The 25,137-nt window shown below is 32.2% G+C and overlaps 1 protein-coding gene across 2 annotated transcripts in view; it reads left to right on the forward strand.

Annotated features, from left to right (window-relative positions):
- Positions 1-1,340: 1,340 nt before the first annotated feature.
- LOC110992807 (Down syndrome cell adhesion molecule-like protein Dscam2) overlaps positions 1,341-25,137 on the forward strand; it is a 39,709-nt gene continuing 15,912 nt past the window's right edge. Inside the window, exons 1-17 of one of the 2 annotated variants that reach the window (XM_045631528.1) lie at positions 1,341-1,472; positions 4,500-4,707; positions 14,075-14,217; positions 16,805-16,963; positions 17,151-17,279; positions 17,559-17,664; positions 18,603-18,807; positions 19,128-19,347; positions 19,866-20,013; positions 20,182-20,348; positions 20,696-20,786; positions 21,519-21,697; positions 22,138-22,283; positions 22,522-22,657; positions 23,025-23,144; positions 23,494-23,679; positions 24,205-24,349. In XM_045631528.1, coding sequence (XP_045487484.1) covers positions 1,442-1,472; positions 4,500-4,707; positions 14,075-14,217; positions 16,805-16,963; positions 17,151-17,279; positions 17,559-17,664; positions 18,603-18,807; positions 19,128-19,347; positions 19,866-20,013; positions 20,182-20,348; positions 20,696-20,786; positions 21,519-21,697; positions 22,138-22,283; positions 22,522-22,657; positions 23,025-23,144; positions 23,494-23,679; positions 24,205-24,349 — 2,519 coding nt within the window. In that variant the 5' untranslated portion in view covers positions 1,341-1,441. Of the gene's footprint in view, positions 1,473-4,499; positions 4,708-14,074; positions 14,218-16,804; positions 16,964-17,150; positions 17,280-17,558; positions 17,665-18,602; positions 18,808-19,127; positions 19,348-19,865; positions 20,014-20,181; positions 20,349-20,695; positions 20,787-21,518; positions 21,698-22,137; positions 22,284-22,521; positions 22,658-23,024; positions 23,145-23,493; positions 23,680-24,204; positions 24,350-25,137 lie in introns of those variants that run through there. The other variant, XM_022258775.2, reaches the window with a different exon arrangement.

Below are 25,137 nucleotides of genomic sequence, written 5' to 3' on the forward strand. Positions count from 1 at the left end.
ATTTAAAGCCAAACAAGCAATAGTGCAGCACTTGCTTTTTAATTGCTCTTGCTTATATCGAATGACGTTCAGTTTCGCGCTCATTTCGGGGTATAGGCTAAATTAGGTTGCAAGATGGTGTGCTTGGCTAAGTAAGACAGTACTTCGCTCCGGGTCAACTGCTGCAACTGTACACTGGGAAAATTCACCCGAGATGGAATAACTGTTCTCACCTCTGGGTGGGATTTCTCCATTACCAGCTTTTTCCAGCTGACCGTATTTACCGATCGTTGGCTTGATCCCTTAGCATTACGTTGATGTAGAGCTCTCTGCATGTTCTATCGCATTTACCATCATTTTTTGGAATATTACCTACTGCTAATTTTCATTTGTCGGAGCATAATACGAAATTCCACCCGTATCAGGTCAACGTCCATCGTTCCACAAAAAGGCGTTATATAACACCGTTTTTGCGCACCGTCACTTTGTGAAACCAACTACCCACTGAAGTATTTCCAAAACAATTGGAATTCGAGAGTCAAGAAAAGAGCGTACCAGTTCAGACAACACACTCGCAAATGAATGCGGCATGGGCGTCGATGTCACTTAACATCAGATGAGCCTGCGTTTCCTGCTCATACTCTATGAAAAAAAAACTTTTTTTCCACACAAAAGTTATTAGAACTTGAATATGTAATTAATAAATATACAATCCACAAAATAGCTACTGTTAACTTTGCCGTAAACACTACGTATAATTAAAAAAGATAAGGTCGTTTCAAATATATTTACAACGCGTGGTGTATTTTTACGACACGGTATTAATTACATTTCAAAATGTAATGTTTCAATTTTTAGCCCAAAGTTAAAGAGCGAAATGTAAACGGAACGATTGGTTAAGATTTTTAATTTATTTAGATATAAAAATTGTTACATGATAATTAACATTACAACCATTAGAGTAGTCAAAAAATAGATCTACAATTAACACCCAATTTAAATAAAGGTTTCATAAAAACCACTTTCGTTATTATTAAAATCTCAAGCCGCAGAAAACATACAACAAAACCATTAAGGTATAACTTTTTGAAATATATAAACAAACATGTAGATATTTTGAAAATTAATATACAAATAGTATCTCACTATTTATACGCGGCCATTTAAACAAATTAGAAAAATACTACCTATATTTTAGTAGAGGTTTTACTAAACTAAAAAATCACTTAGCGTTCATATTAAGATTACGATAATACAACCTAGAGGCTTATAATACCCTATAATAGCCTTATCATTTAGCGACAGGGAGGACCACCCCCAGAACCGCTCTTCCTAGAAAACCAGTCTGCGCGGGAACTCTATGCAGTACAGACGTATCGTGCGTTCTCAGAGTTTCAAAACTTTACGCGAACTATGGCTTTAAGTAAATTTAGAACTGTGTGAACAATGTGTGTTGAAAAGAATGTATATGTATAGTGTTAACGGAATGATTGGTTAGTATTTTGCATTTTATTTATTCACAAAAACTGTTACATGATACATACATTATAAACATGAGGAAAGTCAAAAAAAATTCGAACACTTTTAGATACAGTTAACAAATATCTGAACAAAGGTTTTCGTAAAAAATATTTGGATGGACAGGCATTTTTACAAACAAATTTAATATCGTCATATATGACATATGACAAATTTAAAATTTTATAAGAATAAAACTAAGACCTTTTTACAGATTTAACGAAACGAAATTTAGAAAAAATAAATAATTGAAAAGTTTATATAAGTTTGTGAGCTATAAAATTTTCTTTATTTATGAAGGGGTTATGATAATAATTATTTCCAATCAATTATAATGGAAATGTTAATCAAGCAATGCCTTTGACTAGTCCTAGAATTGTATATTTTTTTTTTTTAAACAAAACTTATGTTTAAGGTTCTTTGATAAATAAGTTTTCCGTAATGTGTTCCTTGAAAAAAAAAAACGTCGCCATTTGCGAAAGGTTTTTCATTTCATGGTACATAAAAGCAACAATCACATAGGTATATAAAATTACAAAATGTTTTATTCGTCTAAAATGCCTTAATTAATTTTCTATCTAATGAAACTTTTTGACGGAATTCTAAAATTAAATAATAATTAAAACATGGAATTAAATATGATGTGAAAACATCTAGCATACTTATCTTTTGATTAATTTTCTAATTTATTAAATCACAAATTTTGACGTTAAATAATTACATTTCGACACGAAAACGTTAATTTATCTTTTTTTGTTTGCTTAAATAGCGTTTTGTGAGTGTGATGTAGATAAAATATCTCATTAATTATTTTTTGGTAATTACTCTTAGCAGTGGAATACGAAATTAGTTCATTCCAGTTTGAGTATCGGTGTTGTTAAACACTGGTTGAAAGTTACCGGCTAGTTCATATAAGCGTTTCATAAAAAATTCCATATTTGACATTGAGATTGAAGTCTTAAAGCCAAAAATCGCTTGAATTGTTGTTTATAACTATAGTTGTTAACATCTGATAGTACAAGTAAATTTCGTATTCTGCCTCGACGTCCGATGATGAAACTCAGCTGCAGGTATTATTCCGAACAACTCCTCTGAACACTCTCCATGGTAAATGCGGTAGAAGATGCAGGGAGACCTCACGTCTCTACGCAACGCCAAAGGATCAAGCCGCTCGGAGAGAGTTTGGTCGTCAACGATTCGAACCGCTATTCGTTGAATATTGAATTGTTTCTATGTAATTTGAAACTAGCGCTAACTAACACATTATTATTGTAGTACTACTGAAATTCCAATTAAGCACTGAATAGCAAACGAATTCAAAATTAGAACAGTAAGATAATCCAAGTACAAGACGTTTTTCATTTTCCATACAGTTTCATTGTGTGACAAAATTGTCTTCATATCATTAAAAATGAATCCCTATTTCTCTTTGTCACAACATCACGCGTGAACGCTTGCACCGATTTCGCTAATTCGTTATTTGTTGTGTTTGTTATTGTCAGGAAAAGGAACTTATCAAAGAAATAATTAATAAAATACCCCTAAAAATTAGAAAATTTAATTTAATTCTAACCACGATATTAAATTATGATTTTATTAACGATAGCAAATTTTTGTTTGTATTTATTAAAATTACGCAAACAAGCATGTTTATTTAGTAAAATAACTTTAAATTCCGTTCTTAATTAGTTAGGAAAAGGTTTTTATTACCTCTAAAGGTAATTAAAATCAATTTCAGAACCGAGAATAAAACTTTGTTTAATAATGTTTATTAGTAATCATAACAATCAAATATACAATATATACAATTTTCTTAACTTACTTATATACTTATATTTAAGCAACGGCTCAAATATAATTATTTCCTCTCGAGCTAAAGGTAAATAAACGTATTATTTACCGCCAGCTCTAAGGCCGTCGCAGCTTTTAAACTATTACTTTAGTTTTGTCTAAAAATATTAAAATAAACAAAGACCTCATTCACAATTTGTACCAGACCCTATTTCTAGTAAGTTTTAAAATGGAGCAGATTAGATTTTACAACTCAAGTAAATAACGTTAACAAATCTATTACATTCTTTGTTTAATATTAATTTCGTTCAAGCAGAATATTAATTTTCCATTTCAAACTTAAAAGCACGTTGTAATTAAAATACTTGGTACAAATTTCCACTCCATCACCTATTCAAGTTTTCCTAACACAAACACAAGCTTAATAATTGCTAAATGTTGGTATTTGCGTAGACTTAATATAATTCTTTTTAAAATGTTTTTTGATAATAACGTCTGAAATGTAATAATTACAATAATACATGTTCAGCTTCATGTCCAAATTGTGCTTTTGCTTTTTTTTTATCGTGTATGTTCAGTTTTCCTTGTTATTGTAAATTTCTGTTTTAGTTAACAATAAATAAAATAAAGATTAATTTACTCTCCGTAACTAGGGGCTCTTTATGTTAATTTCTTTGTACATAAGTTTCTGAAGCTGCATGGCAGTGTGGACTATTTTATTTAAATAAATAATTAAAGTCAAAGTATAATTTGATTTAAAAAAATAAACACTGCGCCCGTATCTAGGTATTTAAATATTTTAAAATCCGATAAATCTTTGATTCTTAGAAACTAAAATTTTTTTGATATAATTTTAGCTTTTGATTGAAGTACATAGGCAGACAGCGTTTTCTTGATTAGGTGCAATGACTTACTCCCATATTTAAATTTCTACCAAGAAAATCCTGACAAACCCGTGATGATCAATCCGGATAGTATTTTTTTTTAATAATCCTACTAAAAAGAACAGCCTAGAAAAGATTACTACATTTTATGGACTAAAGTCGTTTAATAAACGTGTTTAATGTCTTAATTTATAACATCAGTACATATTATTTATATGTAATCGTAACAGGAATAATGGTATTTAAGTGACAAGACTTTTTTACAATCAATATAAGTGTACAAATTAAGACTTAGAGATCAATACTATTTCAATTATATAATTTCAGGGCAATGGGTGATTGTGGTGGCATTAGCAATAGGCCAGGCCGCGAGTACTGACAAGCGGCCACACTTTACCACAGAGCCACCCTCTCGGGTGCTGTGGCCTGCCACGAGGGGCGCCCATGCGGTATGCAGGGCGAGTGGCCATCCAACACCTGACATTCATTGGGTCACCGCTGAGGGACAGGTCATTACTACGATACCGGGATTAAGGTAAGGATTTTGTACTTCAAGTTCTTTTAAAATATATGACTGGCTCATAAGGGGACTTTTCTATGAGTGTTTCATTTAGTATTTTGTTTTTGATTATTGAGTCTATTGATGATATATCGAGGTAGGCCAAATGCTAGCTTGACATGAGATGAATGGTAGGCCTATGTCGTTGTACAGCTTAATGAAAAAGGATTTTATTTGTTTGTTTTAGTATTTTTTTATTTTCACCGAATTAACTTATCAGATTCATAATATTATCAAGTCTGTAAGTTTCTTTTAAACAATTCATGAGTATAAAAAAAACGTACGTATCAATACTATATCCGATGATTACTGCATATTATTCTACAGTTTATTATAATTGATATTTTGATTATAAAGCCGATTTAAACTAGTGGTTGATATAATTGTTTTCAACACAGAGGTCGTACATTTGCACCTTGACTATGAATCAATAAATTTTCTTTCAATACTAACACCTGATCTTGTGATGAATCAAACTATTGATTGAAATTGTCTTAGATAGAAAAATCTACAAATTATGTAATAAACAAGAGCTACATATATACCTAATAAAAAATAATATGTGCATTTTTACCTCTTTACTGGTAAACCAAAAAAAAATTAAATATTTAGTTTATATTTTTCTATTATTATTTTAAGATACCAGATAATACCATATGTCGGCTAACTATTAACTTAAAAAGACTTCACCGAGTGTATGTATAGAATACCTATGCATCAACTGTGGTTGTACTTCCTAACTTAAATACCAGACAATCCGAAGTTAGATAGAGTTTCCCAAGATCAGGTCTTTCAAAGGAACTATGGACAAGTCTAGCATAGTTAACATTCAATTCCGTCGAATCAGTAATAGGTACTTCATGGTATTTAACTTGAAGATGTAACTCAAATATTCAAGTGAGTTATTGAAATGAAAGGAAGAGTTACGGTTTAGAAACCTCTATATATCGATATTTCATCCCCCTAAATGTTAAAGCTGGGTTCCTATAGAGGAAAATTCACAGAACAACCTGAAAAGTTTTGATTTCGGAAAATGTTCCATATATATGTTCCATATATATACTACGTATATAGGTATGTACTAAAAAGGTAGGCTAGGTATTGAAGAGAAACGAAATTCGCGGGGCAGCTACTAATTCTATGAATCAAAGTATTTTGTTTGAAGTTCCTTAGTAATCCAGTATTTTCATTATTAAATCGACCACGACCATATAATGCTATTCTTTTGGCTTGCACCATAGGAGTGCAATTCGACTTATATACATATATGTAGTTAAATTGTAACAGCAGTCCACCAATTTCTCCGCTAAAGTTTTACTTCATTCGTTGCTCAATTAGATTTTGCAACTGCCGTAACTATGCTAATATTTTGCGGCATTTGATAGGATTTTTTTTTTGAAAAATCTAAATCGAGACTAAACTTGTTGCTTTAAAATAAATTGTTCATAAGAATATTGTTATTAAACCTCTTAAATATAATTTTTGTTAGAAGCATATGTTCCGAGGCTTGATATCGGCGATATTGGCGATTGAAAAGAGTGGCGGAAAGTTTCTTGCCAGTTCTTCTTACCCGCTCTACGCCCCTGACTTGCGAACTGGTGGTAAATGTAAATTTACGATTAATTTAATTAGTTTTTATTGACGTTCATAAGTGTACATGTTTACCTAAATGAATAAAGATATTTTGATTTGATTTGATTTGATTTATCAATACAATGCTGAGGGGCTTGGTTCGAAATAAAATTAACTTTAATTTTTTTACAGAGTATAAAAAATATGTTATCCTAATATTTATATTTAAATATATATCTTCTAATACTTTAATGGGCCAAATTGATATCTGCGTCTATTTAATTAGTCAATTTTAGTAGTGTACGTGTTTGATCACAGAGCCAAGTCAAACTTCCGCAGGATTCATAAACTTTCCAACTCCGGTGTGTCGTAAAATGTTCTAATCTAATCTTTATCAAAGTCATCTAATCGCGAATAACTAATTCCTCATATAGCTAATAAATTGGGCCAGTTTCCAATTTCCAATAGTGGTCAGAAGTTGGGACGTGTCCGAACGTTTGTGAGCTTCGAAACTTTACCCCTATATGAAGCTTCAATTAGCAACGCTTACTTTAGCAAACTATTTAGACGATACCTCTGTTTATGAATAGGAGCTACATATAATACATAAAACTATTTCATCAAGTTTTCTTATTATGCTAATCATGTTGCGATGCGATGAAACTTATGTTAGGCGCTTCTATTATGTTATGTTTAAGGATTTATGTACCTACTTGTCGCAAACATTTTTATAATTTTTAGAAAACTACGTCTTACTTAATAGAACTTAATCGCGAAGTAACTTTATGTATTACCCTTTACTACTAGTAGACTACCCCTTATTAAAGTCAAACCAAACGAATAGAACCTAATAATTTTCTGTCAAAGATATTATAGATACATACTATATGCCAGTCATTAGTCAAACTATCAAAAGATATCGAAAAAACTCCATTTACAGTGCAAGTGTGTAACATGCAAAACTTTGGTTTTGATTTACTATTGTATATGCAACATTAATCAAAACATAATGATCTTATTCAGTACATTCTTATATTTTTTTTTTTGTTGTAAGGTTTCTTGATTATGTAAGTTTTATTTTTAGGAATAATATTTGATTACAATAAATTTTGTTATTATTATTAAATTTGTTATGTTAATTTTAAAAGATTGAATGTGGGAATGTACTCAAAAATTATATTCTTTTTTCCTACAATCACGACACTGTTAATTATTATGCATTCCATAACTTTTACGAATATATTTACAAAGTTTCTCGCTGACGTTGTTTCGATGCGTCGGTACGTGCTAAAGTTTCGACTTGAAAGGCGTAATATTGAACCGGTCACAATTTACCAAAGTTTCTTGGTCGCTTTGTTGTCAAGTATTGGGAATATACTGTGACTTGTATTTTATGACTGTTATAAGAACAGAATTAGTCGTTTATTTAATGAATGTACACCTGTATTGCTCTACATCGATTCCATGCCAATATCGTCGTTACAAAATAAGTGCTAACATTTTGCGAAATACGGACTTAGCACGGCGAAACTGTCGCATCACTAGTTGACAGTTGACAATTGACAGCAGCTAGAACAATGGCGGGAATAATGAGATTGCTTATTGCTTATTTAAATAAACGTTTGTGACTTATACCTTAATTTAGCAGTAAATGATAACACAAAAAATAAAACTAAAACGACATTGTATGCCTCACTCCTCCATTACGGAATGGTCATAAAATTTGTTATGAATTTTTCAGACTTCAGTAGCAAAAAAATGTCATGACATGTATTATTAACGACTTGGAATTAATTTTTCAATTTGGGATTTGTAACGACCACTCTATTCTATATTTAAATCTTTGTATTATATGGTAAAATTATATAAAGTCTTGAACATGAAATTCGCACTAGACGATATTCTGAATTAGTACACCAAATATAAATCCTGAATACCAATTTAGGTCGCCGTTTTTATCTTTACTCTCGTATTTTGAATAGAAAAACGATCTCGTGTATGAAATAAACGATTATGGTGACAGTTGACTTATGAAACGAGCAGAGACAAATTGTTAAAATACGTGTCGGCGATATTTTTCATTTTGCCAGTTATGTAGCAAAATTAAACTTTTACAATTACTAGAATTGCGTAAAGCTATAAATTAATAACGATAAAATACCTTATATTCAAATGCATTTTTACTTTACTTTGGCTCATAAAACATTTTGTTGTAATTTGGATTTAATGAATTTAATTTTGAAAATTTTTGAAGTTATACTCTTTTGGCGCGATAGGGACAAATGATGAGTAAATTTTAACGATGCGTACGCACACTGTCACAAAAAATCGAGACCCTGAAGTTACCTATATATAATAAATCAACATTTTATTTATTTCTACTGTAAATATCGTTTTATCTACACACGTCGAATAAGGCGAAAGATAAATTTTCGAAAAGATCTTTATATTGTTACGCCATAAATTATAACACACTTACCAACTGTTTTTTTGTTACTAGAAGCTATACATTGACACTACATATATATGTATCACTAATATGTTTAATTGAAGTACTTTGTACGTAAATACAGGTAACAATGTGTAAACCATTGGAAGTTATAGTATTTTTACTATAATGTAAAAACATGAGGAATTAATGCTACTTGATAGAATTTTAAAAACCATATCAGATTATTTACGAATTTTAGTGATTGCTTTGCGGGCCTTTGAGGGAAGAGTACAATTTTACTTAGTAAAGATGGAGGTCGTATCTCTCAAGAAAGATCCCACCGGGAGACGATTATTATCGACAGTTAGCTAGTTCGCAAAACAAAAGGATCTTGTGAAGCGGTTCCTTTTGCGAAAGAAAAATCCAAGACCGTATTATGAAATTAGTTTGACGAAGACATATACAAGCATGCAAGTCAACGTCAACTCGGCCTATCTGTGACGGTTGTCATTGTGACTGACATATGAAAATCATTGTTTTTTAAGTTATGGGTTTTTTAAGTTATGGTATTAATTAACTAATTATTATTTATTGGATATTTTACTCCAAGTTTTATGTAAGTGATTTTTTTCTTACTACAATATTTTTCTATACCTATATAAATAGACATGATCAAACACAATTTTTAGTTAAAACCCTTAAATCATAAAAGAAATTGTCCTCTTATTTTATATAGAATGTAACACATGGCGTGCTAGACTCGTAACTAACTTGAAACTTCAAGATAGTATGAAATAGGTGGTAACAGATTGCGCTGTATTGGAAAATGGACTGAAACTCGCTGTAATAAAGTTCGAAATTGGTTGCTAAACTAAATAAAGTGAGTCGCTTCGGCTTTACAGCAATGTTGACTTTTGCTAAGGTAAGCTAAAGTTGGACACTTCGGGGAAACTCCACTTTAAATTGACTTAATTAACGCCGTGTCTAATGATGCTTGATGGTAACATACTCATATTAGAATTCAGACGTTATTATACCAATTACTAAACAGCACGGCGATAAATATATATATATAATACTAGCGGATCCGACCGACAGACGTTGTCCTGTCTACACGTCTTTAATTTAAAAATTTCAATTTTTAATAAGCCATTTTGATGAAAATTATTATTCAAATGTTATGACAATATCTAACGATCCAGCACATGGTCACACACAATATAACACAATGATAACAAAACTTTTTTTAAATTTCGGGACAGACTAAAATTAAAATTCGAATATTATTTAAAATTTGACACTGCGATGGTAGCGCCGTCTGTCGGATCCAATGTAAAACATTCCAGAATCAACAACAACTAATAAATTGAAAATTAATTAAAAAAACATTGTCCAGCGGACAAAATTGTGAATCTAAACCATTCCCAGATCCCCTTGAACACACACAAAAAATTTCGTCTAAATCGGTCCAGTCGTTTAGGAGGAGTTCAGTCACATACACACGCACACAAGAAATATATATATTAAGATTATAAGCACCTGTATAAGGAAAGGGCTGACACGATTTTGCATCTGTTGTTTATTGGCATATCGGTGATCCATACAAGTGTGTGTGAGTGTGTATTAACAGCTTTTTAAAAAAGGTTTCCAGCTGGGGTTGTAACACATAAAGGTCTAGGATAGAACGCCCCATCACAATGCTAACACGTTTTTTAAATTTTCATACACAACAAATTGTTATTAACAATTTATAAATCTTACTAATTCACAAACTTATAACCAAGAAGTTTTTTGTCTGCATCAAATTGCTTGAAATTAAAGAATCGTTTATTTGCTAAGATAGTGGTACAATCAGATTGATTAAATTTAAAAATCCTCACAATGAGCCATATAAAGGCATGCAAATGTCAGATTAATTTTTATAATGCCATATGATAATAACCATAATGTCATAATAATATGTTAAGTTATTAAGAAGTGTTCTTGTTCGGGATAAGGCCGCCCGATGCCTAATAAAGTTATTACATAAGTATATAACCTGCTTTTTAATATGTATGTTCGTTAAAGTGTAAATAACTAAAAAATTAAACGCCATGTTGTCGCAGCTTAATATCTAGATTAACACTCCAAAAGTCATCCAGAATAAACTTCCAAGCAAATTAACACAAGAAATTGTAACCTATTTTTTATATGTATGTTTAATATAAGGAAGTATCACTACATAGTATAAAACAAAGTAGCTTTCTCTGTCCCTATGTCCCTTTGTATGCTTAAATCTTTGAAACTACGCAACGGATTTTGATGCGGTTTTTTTAATAGATAGAGTGTTTCAAGAGAAAGGTTTATATATATAGGGTATAATAACATCCATTAAATAGTGGAGAAGTACTGTTATTTTTGAGGTTTCTAATGTGATGTCGAAATAATTACATTTTTTCCGTTTACATTGCAAACGCAGGCTGAACCCTACGAGTTTTATCAAAATAATGTACTAAGTATTGTACACAGTTTTTCTGTAGTGTATTTAGTATCAGCATTGCACCCGTGCGAAGCCGGGGCGGGTCGCTAGTAAAAAATAAACAAATAAACGCCATTTGTCGCAGTTAAGATTAATTAACACTGCTCCAAAAGACATCCAGAATTAACTCCCAAGCAAATTAACACAAGATATTGAAACATCTGAAACGTCAAAGAATATTACAGTTCATTGCTACAAGCGGTAGTATTTTCCGTACAATGCACTGAAGCCTAGCAGGACTAATCCGTTCAATCGCAACTAGACAAATAACAGTTGCAACGTTGAGTATTAAACTATTATCTGTAATCCCATATGTGTCTTCAATACTTCCTAGGCCTTTTAAGCCTCAAGTAACGAATAATTCTAGTATTATAAGGAATTGACTGACTTGCGAACTGGTTGTAAATGTAAATTTAATTTGTTTTTTGACGTTCATAAGTGTACATGTTTATATATGAATAAAGATATTTTGAGTTGAGTTTGAATTGTTCCGAATAGGGATCGGGTAAAAGTTAATAAAATTGGATAAAAACATTTTTTATTAAGATTTAAATATAATAAATCGAAAAGTGCAATGGTGCATCATTAAGGTTTCGACTCTCAACCATAAGGTCGTGCGTTCAAACCCCGGGCCGTGCAGCAAAAGATATTCTTATTTGATTGCAGTTTTATTTATTTGCTTATTAGTACTGTTGCGCTGCTGGATTATTCATTATAATATGTGAAGGTAGGAAGGTGCTGCAGTTCCTTTAAACTGCAAGTAAAGCGCAAATTCGGCCCCACATGGAGTGCGGTTCGAATCGTTGACGACCAAACTCTCTCCGAGCGGCTTGATCCTTTGGCGTTGCGTAGAGATGTGAGGTCTCTCTGCATCTTCATCATGCCCCCGGTTCTATAAAAAAAAAAAACTAAAAGGAACATCCTCGAGCACTGTAACCACTTCTGTCCAGCCCAAATGCCCCAATGGTTAAGGTCGATCACGAGGATAACATTTTTTTCTTAACTCACAGTGGTTGCCTGAAAGAGATCGCTCGAAAGCGAAAAGGCCGCCAGTTGCCCTTCTTTTCATTTAATTAAGTTTAATTCTTATATCGAAGTGTTAATAAATTAATAAACATATCTTGATTTCGTTTGATGTCGTCGGAAGTACTTCTGGAATACCAATTCACTTTTTATAATAATGACTGAATAATTTATTGAAACTGCTATAGTTTTCGTAGTTCTTAAAATGCCTTTGCAAGCATACATAAGTTCAATATATCTGTACTGAGAATGTTATTTAACTAAAAGTCGGAAGCTAAGGTAAAAGGTTGTGTATAAATCTACGGATAGTATAAAAGTATGACATTAATGTCTGCGGGGATACCTAAGCTCTTAATAGTAAAAGTTTGATCATTATAGACCCATTATTATTCTTGTATTGTTTGAATAGCGGTTACCGGCGACTTATTTCTGCACTAATGGTATATCTTGACTTTATTTTAATAGTACGCGTAATATCTATATTTATTATCGTAACAGAACCGCAATCCCAATACTGAATACTTTAATCCAATATACTTATAGAAGTTAACAAAACCTTGAATTAAAATGCTAAAAAAATAATATTGAGTTTTAAGTGGCATATTTCCATACTTAAAAAGTAATCTTTACTAATATTATTAAAAGGAAACATTTGTTTTTTATGTATGTTTCTAATGTTTTTACACAAAATCTAAAAAACTTCTAAGACACTGAAGTTCAACAAATAAACCTCTTGTCTAAAACTATAGAAGAACTTTTTCAATGTTAACCTTTGTGTGTGAACCTTCTTTCATGTATGAAATGACGATTTTTTAATATGTAAATGATCCTTTAAATATAAAAAATGTATTAGATATATACGCGTTGGAAAGTTAAAACCGTACATTGATTAGTCTATCTAATAATCTAAAAGCGAGTTAATAAAAAATAAATAAAATAAAACTTGTGTAATAACAAAAATATATCTCTAGACCGACTTTGTTGACTTTCCTCTACCAAGAGATCGGTATCTACGCGAGTGAAACCGCGGGGCATTACTAGTATTATATATCTTCATGATTAATATCCTCCTAACGTTGTTTCACATAAAATACTCCCTATTTTGCCAGGCCGTCCCCAATTAACGAATTTTTTTTTTGTCTATGTATAAATGACAAAAATTAATAAACATCCTATTTCTAAAATATAACGTATTCTATCTATAGTTGTACATTTTTTTTTTCTATTTTTTATAGAACCGGGGGCAAACGGGCAGGAGGCTGACCTGATGTTAAGTGATCCGCCCATGGACACTCTCGATGCTAGAGGGGTCGCGAGTGCGTTGCCGACCTTATTATACTATTCAAATCTAGAAGCTACTGTTGAACAGAAGGTCAAACAGGCCCGATATGTAACAAATTGCTAAAATATTAAAACCTAATCGACTACTCAAGTTTGAAATAACGTCACCAAAGATTTTACTGTATAAGTATTTTTGAAATCTATAGTAAGATACAAAAATAGCTGATGTCTAAAATGTTACAGTCATTGCAAGGTACGCCATCCCCACCAAAGGCACTATTGTTACTAAACAATACTAATTTAGCAACTGTATTTGCTACAACTAACTCACATACTATATCTTTTGTATGAATATCAAAAACTATCACTTAACATCAGGTGAGCCTCCTACCCGTTTGCCCCCTGTTCTATAAAAAAAAAAAAAAAAACATTGAATTAAATGAACAAAAGTGACTACCGCAGTCATCGTTAATTAAATGGTAAAAGTAATATTAATTAACCGTTTTCTTTGATTACAGACATGTTCTGAGCGATGGAAGATTAGTAATAGGTGCTCGTCGGTCAATGGTGGATGCTGGTGGTGCAGGCAGCGCCATCCTTCGATGTAGAGCATCCAATAAGGCTGGTGTCACTCTTTCTCGGCCAGTTCTTTTACAACCAGGTAATTCACTTTATTATATATAGACTGTAATAATAAAAAAAATTGTGTGCGTGTAGTAGTGTACACACGTAAGAAGTGTAACTTCCTTATGACTTTATTTTTTACTATATGCAACTTTACAGAAAATTAAACAAAGGACAATGGCGTGGTTCATTCGTTAATGTATAAAGTAAAGTCGGTTATTGTAGCGTGTCCGCGTTATTGGATCAGATTCTGTTCAATCACAATCTAACCTAACGAGTCACGTTTGTTTTACATCCTCTCTACCCTAGAAACGTGTCTATGACATGCATAGGTTCGTTAGATGATTTAGTAAAGGAATATTATTATAGACCAACCATTATAGTCTATACGTAATACGTATGTCATCTTATACTTTCTGTTATTCCAACATTTTGAGCCATAAAATTATAATAAACAAATGTAAAAGAAAGGCAAAACAAATTATGACTTTGCTGAGTTAGACCAATTAACTTTCAGTTACAATCCGAGGAAATACAAAATAAAATAGAAACAGCCCACGGGCCCCGAGTTTTTACAGGGATAAAACTTTTAATTAAAGGATTAAAAATGGCATATCAAGAAGTTAGAAACAAGTGAAGTCTTTTGTTTTGAACGAAGGAAAAATTTTAAATGGTTCTAAACAAACTTCAGAGCTGTTTTAATGTTATCTTATATAACAAACCTTTGAAACACGTGGTCACTTAATCAGATGATTGCTATCTTACACTTGTGGAAAGCCACATAAAGATGTGAACTTGAACTTGTTGAAAATCCGTAAAAATGCCAGAATGAAATATATTATATTTAAGATCAACTATCGATAAATAACATTGTAACAGAAGAAAAGGTTATCTCGATCGTGGTTCGCTTTTATTAGGTACATCCCACCACCATAAATATAATTACTATTTATCTAAATTCAGACAGCTTTAAATGAAATAATAGAGATATTTTTTTAACCAGAAGGACAAGTAAAACAAACGATAGTTAAGACTGTTTGCAGCTGTTTAAACCCAAATACTGCTGGTATTTGGTATTTCTTCCTTTTGACAAAATTCTCCGGAACGCTAGTTGGTCATTCAATTGTCAATCTCTAACTACGGATTGATTTTCTAACTCTGTATGTATCTCATTTTACATAATATAGTTTGAATAGAGTTGTGAGAAATTGTTGAAAGCTGCCTCATTTCAAAATAATTCCATGTTTCATCAGCACTCCCTCGATGGCTGGAAATATTCCGCAAGCGGCTTCTTTAGGCATTTCCTTTTAGGGAATGGCAAGCTGTGGAATCGACTTATAGTGAGGTATTTTCTGGGAGATACGGCCTATAAACTTTAAAAAAGGAAATAATCATCTCCCCATTAAGGGCTGCAGCCCAAGGACACCCATGTTAGCACAACATGGGTGTCCTTGGGCTGCAGCAGCTACCTTTTATGGCGACTCCATATCTAATATATTAAAAAATGTAAAGAAGCATTCTATCGCATTTTTATTGGACTGTTGACCAATTACAATCAAACTATCTATCGCTGAAACGGTGAAGGAAAACATCGTGAGGAAAACCGGCTTGCCTTAGGCCTAAATAGTCTACGGTATATGTCAGGCACAGAAGATTGCCTTGCCTATTAGATTGACAAACGATAATGAAATAGATACAAAAGTCTTAAGCCTAGGTACGCTATAAGCGTAGCGTAGCTGTTGCGCCCCTGAGTATGTATTTTATCTTTTCTATTGATGGACTTTTAATCATAAAATTATAATAAAAGTAAAAGAAACAAAACTGATTTTTAACGTGTTATTGTAAATAAGAGAACAAGAATCTTTGAATAAATAGGGACACCAGAAAATATATACGATTGATAAAATTGCCAATAAAGCCTTTGTTGATTAATTGGCATAAAATATTCTATAAAACGTATCCATAATTGGGCGACGTCAATACACAATAATGAGGCTTCGCAGACAAAACACTATACAATTGGATCAATTTATTGTTTGCAACGATAAAAACACAATGGAACGTTTGATTTATTTTTTGTTTGAATAACAATTATTCTATAAGCAAAAATAAAGGAATTTAAAAGTTAATGTTAACAGTTGACGGCATCAGGCACTAAAGGCTGATCTATAAGTTATAAAAAAATAATAATCACTAAAAATATACAGATTTCTACATGAGCCCAATATCAAGGGTTGAAACACATAAAATCTTTTTTATTCTGGTTCATTTGTTAAAATATTATAAATACATGTTATATCATTAATTTATTAATTATTAGAATGATATAAATATGAATATAATGATAGGTAAAGGAAATGCTAATTGGTTGAAATTAATGGTTTCAAGGTGTGACTTGTCCTACAGATCGTAGGATCGATCCCCGGCTGTACACTAAATGACTTTCTATCTATACCGGTAAACCGGCATGCATTATAACAGAAGGTTGATCCCCAACTTGCCTATTAGAAATGATCATGTGACAGATACAGAAATTCGGATTCGGATCGGAATATTTATTCTCTAATAATTGAATGAGATTAAACAAACGTTTCTTTTGTTTTAAATAAACTTTGTTGTCGCAGTTGATGACAGCGTTCTCGCTACCACAGTCAAGCAGCTAACTCCAGCAAAATTGGGTGGCTCTGTAGTACTGCGATGTGAATTGTCACCGCAGATAGGGTTCACGGATATCAAATGGCTGCAAGATGGACTTCCACTTACAACAGGATACATGGGAACAGGTAGGTAATACTGTACATGAGCACGAGACTATAAGTATTGCTGCAGCTATGGTAGCCATATTTGTGATTCTTGCCTGGCTACTCTTTTCTCGTCTAAAAACGGAAGAGTCGAACAAATGTCGAACGTTTTGAATCGCAGCTAGAAAAAAAATATTCTATGTTGTTTGTATGTTTTAATTATTTTTAGACACCAGATGGATATCAGGTGCTGGAGGATTGTTATTGGGAACAGATTTAACACAGGCTGACGTAGAAGCAGAGTATTCATGTATTGCAGTAGACACACCCAGTGCTACATCAAAACTAACCACAGATGGTAAGAATTGACTATTACGTGTGTGTTAGCGCACCTTATATTATAAAAAATATTTTTTTTTTATAATTTCTCTAAAAATTCCAAACCATTGAGTCATTTTCAGTAGTTTTCCCTTCGATATAAAATTATTATGAACTACTCTAAGGTAGCAAATTCAAAAGTTGATCTTTAAAAATTTAAGATAAAATAGATACACACAGACACATCAAAAAGTTCCGTGTAACTCAAAGAAGTCTATATTATTGTAGTATTGAAATTTTTATGATTATTTTTTAATAGAAAGCAGCTGGTTGGAAAGTGTAGAAGTAAATTCCGTTGAAGCACGCGTTGGAGATACAGCCATTTTGCCGTGTGTATTTCGACATATCAACAGATATACTATCACGTAAGTATATTATTTCTTGATTATTAAACATCATAATTTAAACCAGTTAGTGACCAACATATCCAATTTCCAAAACGTTGAAGTTTTTTAGGAATAAGTTTAATCAGCAAGAAAAGAAAATTTAGTAACAAAATTGGATTTTTTAAAATTAGTACTAAGGTTTTTATTCCTGAAAAATTCAACTATCGCCTTATTGTACGTAGAAAAAACAATCCTAATAATATAAAAAACTAAAATGTTGACTAGAGCTAAATTCAGGGTGTTGGTTTTTCTCGACGGTGAGCGCGCGCATCGAATAAATTTATTCTCATCTTATTTTTCCCTAACGCGCCAAAAAAAGTATAACTACAAAAATCCACAAAATGTTCCATATTGGCATGTAGCTACTAAAAAGGCAGGCTAATTAAAAAATCGTATTAAGGCGAAGCGGCGTTCGTATGGGCAGATACTTCTTATATAAATGCTGCTACTGTAAATCATGTCAAAACATATATATATATTATATCAAAGATAGTATTAAGGGTAAGGTATCAAAGTAGTTGTGTCATTATTAAACTTCAATTTCCGTGAAAGTTATTTATTGCTTTAATATTATTATATTCAACATTATACAATTGATACAAACGCACACATTAAATATTTTAAATCTAAATTCCAAGTAACTAAAGTGAAGGTAATTTAAAGGTATTTTTGCATGTTTATACTACCCGCGTTTATTGAATTCTAAACTAAGATTTTTAAGACTGTGAACTGTTTAGTTCTTGTGATTTATTTAAGGAACGTCGAAAAAGGTTTGTTATGTCATTTAATCTTCTTTAGGTCAAAACAGAACAAAAGCCGACGCATTCGCAAGCCATTGTTATTGTGAAATTCATGAGAGTATTATCAATATAATCCTCTTTTCGCTTGCCCCTTTGTTGAAAGTATTTTTTTTATAGTTGGCAACGACAAGATGCGAATGGAGTTTGGGTGACTGCGTCAGGGGAAGGGATAGTTCGTAGTGGGGCATTAATATTACCGAATGTGAGGTTACATCACGCGGTCAGATACGCCTGCTCCCCTGGTACCGAAAGTACACCACGTATTATTGTAAGATTGGTTGTATATGAACCATTAAGTGTAACTGTTACTCCAAACCCTTTGGTGAGTATTTTATAAAGTAAAATATTGTATTTTATTTGAAATTTTATTATATGATTTTATATAACTAAACAAAGTTGTACTGCATTCGCCTGCTCGTCGTCGTACAATTTTATTGTAATAATTAATAAAATGCCGGCAACGCACTCGCGAGCCCTCTAGCATTGAGAGTGTCCATGGGCGGCGGTATCACTTGACATCAGGTGACCCTCCTTCCCGTTTGCCCCCTGTTCTATATAAAAAAAATAAAAATAAACATCGCATCTAGTAAAGAATGATAATACATAAAGCTATAGTCAAAGGACAGACCGGGACATTTTCAGATGTTAGGTACTGGAGGATCCAGTAATTTTAACTGTTCGGTATCCGGAGGTAGAGGTGGAGGGGTCACATTAAGCTGGCAGCATGAAGGCAGACCCTTGCATTCTTCACAAGCGAAGCTTACTTTGGGACCAGTAAGGTCTCACCACGCTGGTCTTTACCAATGCACAGCATATGATCACTCGGATTCAGCCGTATCAGGAGCTGAACTTATTATTGCTGGTAATATTTTGCACAATTCGTTCTACATCTGACTTTGTATGGCGACGCGATTTTTATTTATTTTTGTACTCAATTAAAATCTTCGTACTTTTAACACAGCGCCATCTCTTAGAATTGTATCAAATAATAAACAAATAATTTGCAATAAAATATAATTGTGACTATAATTAAAGATCTAAGCTATCCTATCTCTTAAGTTGAAACAGATTGCTCACGGCCAATTTAATTAAAAATCGGTTAAGTAGTTTAGGGAGTCCATCGTGGACAGAGACAGACTGAGAGAGAGTGACTTTTATTTATACTTAGATTATTATACTTATACTTAGATTTATATATATTAAGATAGGAATATAGTACACATACATATATTTTATTTATTACAATTGGTTTTTTTAGAGATTTTGTATTTCTGCAGTGAATAAACATATAATTTCATAAATATAAATCATATAAATATATTCTATAAATCGAAACTTCTTTAGAGAGTTTTCGGTAAATATATATTAACTGCGTTTTAGACAGACCCCCAAGGCTGGTAGCGACGTTCAGTGAGGCCATAACTCGTGTTGGACAAAGTATTGCTCTTAGATGTGCCGCTACTGGTATACCACCACCAAGAATATTCTGGACCTTAGATGACAGACCGCTTCCATCAGCGCCTGAAAAGTAATATAATTAAATATAAATCAAAATGAAATATTTAATACACAAACAACTTTAATATATTTTAAAAATTCTATGAAAATTAAATATGTAACAATCTGAAAAAACATCGAGGTTTCGCTCAATTATTGATACCGCTATCCTTTAAAAATGAAATTTTGGCTTTTTAAGATATACAGTAAATACAAGAGCTGAATCTCTCCCTGGAAGTGAGGAGGGGAGTATAATATCAACATTAAATATAAATATTAGGACTGCCGATGAAGGTGGGAGATATGGATGTAATGCAACAAATTCTGGTGGGTCGCAGTCGCACCACGCAAGGCTTAACGTTTTTGGTAAACAAGATATAATATTTTCATTAGAAACTTTAAAAGGCCTTCTGGCAGCATGAGTATCCTAGGGCGGTGGTATCACTTAATATCAGGTGAGTGTGCCCATTTGCCTCGTGAATTATAAAAATATATTAATATATTTAACACTGTAAAGAATGATGAACCGTTTAGAAGACAAGTTAATATGTCATATGGGACGCGCGATCCGGCAGCAGCTGTTAATATGTCAAAACAGAAAAATAAATGAATAGTTGTTGTAGTAAAAACGAAATTATGTTAAAAAAAATTAAAATTTATTTAACTATATCCTTTATAAATGGATTAAAAATAATACGATTGACATGTTACAGGTCCCCCAAATATTAGATATTTACCACCAATGCACGTTACAGTAGAAGCTGATGTGACATTAAATTGTCCTTACTCAGGATATCCTATTAAGTAAGTACACTCATAAAACACGATGTAAATACACTTGACTCATTCACTCACTCACTCACTCACTCACTCACTCACACACACATTTACACCCACACACTTACTCATGCACAGGCGTGATGATGAACAGTTCAAAAAAGGAAACGGTTCAAAAAAATAGGTTTAATAATGACATTATTTTAAGTAATTAAGTTTGTGTATAGAAGAACTGGGAACCATGACACAGATATTTTTTACTTAAAAGGGTTTCCAAATCTTACACTTAGAAAAGAAAATGTACTTAAAATGAATAAAGACTTTTTATTATTATTATTAAAAAAACACGTATAATTAGCGAGGTCTAAGTATATAATATTTCAATACATTTTTCTCTCTTAATATACCCAGTAATAACAGTGGATACTATAAACAACAGCTTGTTCTGTTTGATGTTTGCATAAAAAAACAAATAATATTCAACGATACTACGGAAGTATGGATATTGCTTCATTTACATTTTTCTTCACTTTGCAATAAAACGAATAATTCTCTATGCTTTCATCGTTATCAGTGAATATTCGAAATAAAGTAAATTAAGTATAATTCTTATTAGTATCCTACAGATATATTACATACAACAAATACAATAATCGTAATAAGTACTTTGGTTTTTTGGCCTCGTGAATAAATTTTATACACTATTTTATAATACGTATATATACAATTCTCATATTATATTGCTAAGCTATTTTTCAGAGAAGTTATATGGAGACGTGAAGATGGCTCCATAGTGGAGTCACCCATACAATCCGGTGAAGAACGAGGTTTATTAAGATTAACATCTGTGAGAAGTTCCACCGGGGGAGGGTACACATGTGAGGTCAGAGCCGAGAGTGGGGAGTTGGCTAGACGGACAGTTCGAATTGAAGTGCATAGTAAGTAAGCTTACAATTTTTTCACATATATCTTTTTAATTCTTAATAGAACTGACATTATATTATTAATCTACACGTTTTTGTATTACAGTTCTTAATAAAAGATTATCATCAATAATTGCAAGGCTATGTGGGTAGGTTCGTTATCCATAAGTCTACCCTCACTTTCTTATTTTTTTATATGCAACGGCTATTTTATTCATCCTCATGATAGTCAAGTGTAGTTTTGTTATTAACGAAACAGCATTTAAGCACCTATATTCTATATATTATTAAGGTAGTTTAATATTAGTAGAAGTACTGTACTGCAACATGAAAATAATATGGCGGGTATTGGAACACAACATATATCTAACCCCAGAATTTTAGTATCATTGCGTGTATGTTTTATAAACTAGGGGTGAGACTATAGATAACAATGTTAATTCATTGTTTAACAGAACCACCGAAGATAGTTCCTTTTCAATTTCCTGAAGAATTAGAAGTTGGAGGAAGCACACAAGCGACGTGCAGCCTAGTATCAGGAGATAAACCAATCCAATTTTCATGGCATAAAGATAATTTACCTATACCTTCTGTTTTGAAAGTGAGTTAAATTATTGATTTAGTGGTTAATAAAAATTAATTTATTTTGTGATATTCTTTCAATTAATTTTCCCGCATACAAACCAACTTCTGGCTTAAAGGTTACATGATGGCTGTAAGTGCGGTCAACATACCTACTACAGCTATATTAAAAAAGGGTTATTTCTTAGCTTGCAACATTTTGCCTCAATAATTTTAAATAAATTACTTATGAAACGTAATTACATTTTCGTTCAAAGGTTGAACAGAAAAATATGGATTTTTTCACGATTCTGGTGATACAAGATTTAAATTCAATGCACAGTGGAGAGTACTCATGTCGAGCCACCAATGACTTTGGCACTGTTAGTCACTCGGCTGCTTTAGTCGTCAAAGGTATTTAATAATATATAATATTCATTACACTTTATCTTATTTTTAGGATCCAGATATTTTCTTTCGTCCATTCAAGTACACTTTTAAAGAGATACTTTCTATCACAGAAATTTTTATCAAGCACCGGTAACTAAATTTTACCAAAATGAAACCCTCAAAGTTTCAACTGTGACTAAGTCGAATATGTCTAAAATGGTTCGGCTATAACTCCGTTGCCGCGCGATTCTTTTGTTCGCAGAGTTAGCAAATGCAAAAAGCTCCATTTGTTAAAACCTAGATTGACCCAATTCTCAATACTCACAGAAAGGCATGTAAAAGTAAAATTTAAAATAAGAATGAGATGATAAACGAAACAGTTTCACTACAGAGGCACCGTTGTGGGTTTGGCGAGCACAGAACACATCAGTATCGGCAGGAGCAGCTGTCCTTCTACCATGCTCCGCCAAGGGTCAGCCACAGCCGAGAATATCTTGGGAGTTTTCTACTGGTATGTGCTGTGTGAAATAATAAATCGCTAAAAATATTGAAAAATCCATTAAGTATAATATTGTCCATACGAATCGTTTCGATTATTTATGGAGATTAGTTTTTAACGCATTATTATTTGGTACGTGGATGATGAAGTTTTATTATTGACATTCTCCGTTTTGATAGGAAATTAAGAGAAAATTTTCATTACGTTTCAGATGTTTTTACAAATGTACTTTAGTCTAAATTTACTTTTTGGGTTATATAAATTGTTTGAATATACGACTTAAAAATGTTATTCTCAGAACCATCTACGACTTTTAGCCTGCATAAGAAACTGATGAATACGTGTTAATGTTGTTCTATAGATAGCGAAAACTGGCGACACATCCTTTGGGGTCAGTCAGAAAGTAGTGAGCTTAGTGAAGGATCAATTCTCTCGGATGGTACGGTTTGGCTACGTGCTGCAACTCCAGACCACGAGGGGTGGTACAGGTGTACTGCCAGAGTCCAACATTCATTTCTTCATCATGTGTTCTTTTTGGATGTTAGAGGTATATGTCTCAGTTACAAATAGTTTATATTAATTTTATTGATATTGTTTGTATTGATTTGCATTATTGAATCTAGGTATAGACAATATCATACAAACATTTAATGCAGCCTGAAATAGATATAGTGTACATATAATAGAATTATCTTGGGGTAAATGACAGGTTAGATATTTTATAGAGATGCTTCATAATATTATTTTTTCAGTCAGTTCAGCTTTCTTTAGTCATATTTGTTTTGTTTTTAGCATAGGTGCAAATATTGGTTACGATTGATTTATTGTCATAAATATTTTTAGTATTTGCAGCCTATGTAATACAATGGCTAACACATGAACTATAATCTGTTTCTGTTCTCGGAATAATAAAATTGTTTTGTGTTTGTTGACAGAAAGATGATGAGCCAATTGTTTTAAACAAATTTATTCCATTATATGCAGATAGAAAGATGATAAACCAATTGTTTAAAACAAATTAATTCCATTAGATGCAAAAATGTATCTGGTAGTTAATGGCTACATATTACAGAACCACCTAAGCTAAGCCGAGGCAGTGGGTCTGGGGAGACAAAGTGGGTGGTACGTGGTACTCCAGCGAGACTCACCTGCAGTGTCAGAGGGGAGCCCGAGATCCACGTACATTGGACACACGACACCCGACCACTTGCTTTGCAGTAAGAATATTATATTGTAATTAATATGTATTAGTTAGTAAACACATACGGGATTAAATAGCTTTTAAAAAAGTGTATGTAATATTTTGTTATAGAGAAATCGAGATTTTCCACTGTATTCATGACGCCGTAAAATACGTTTTTGAGTGACGTTCTTACGACTTATATTTTTAATTACTATCGATTTAACGAAGGACCACAAACTTTTTTTTTTACTAAACGAATCATTTTGTGCCAGAAAGTAACATTATAACCTTTTTCTATCCTAGATATATTAGAATAATAAATAATACAAACATACATACAAACGCTAAAATTATTATGTATCTAAGTTCTTTGTTGACTCTTCAGTTTCTGTACAAAGGTATAAACATAAATGTGTTGTGTTGCCAGCATATACACAAGATATTTTTGTTATAATGGATTTAATTTGGTTTTTGATGATCTTATTGTTAGCAATGTCATTAAACCTTAGAATCGCCTACGTAAAGTACCAGCTTAAGTTTAAATATAGCTTAGAGCCGGTATACTAGTGATGAATTTTGTGGTTAAGAGGGTTAGTGTCAGACGACGGATATGACCTAATTTCTACCTAACCTAACGGCCGAAGCTTTGAAAATTTAAGTGAGACGCAGGTGCAACTCCTAGTACTTTACCTACGTTTAATAACATTATCTAAGCGTACTTTGCCTTTAAACTTTGTTAGATAACTTGCTGTAACACAGTTAATAACTAAACTAAACGCACTATTTTTTCACGATTTTTGTTTCTTTGAATCAACATTAATG

This window comes from Pieris rapae, chromosome 15, assembly GCF_905147795.1.
Source record: "Pieris rapae chromosome 15, ilPieRapa1.1, whole genome shotgun sequence".
NCBI lineage: Eukaryota > Metazoa > Arthropoda > Insecta > Lepidoptera > Pieridae > Pieris > Pieris rapae.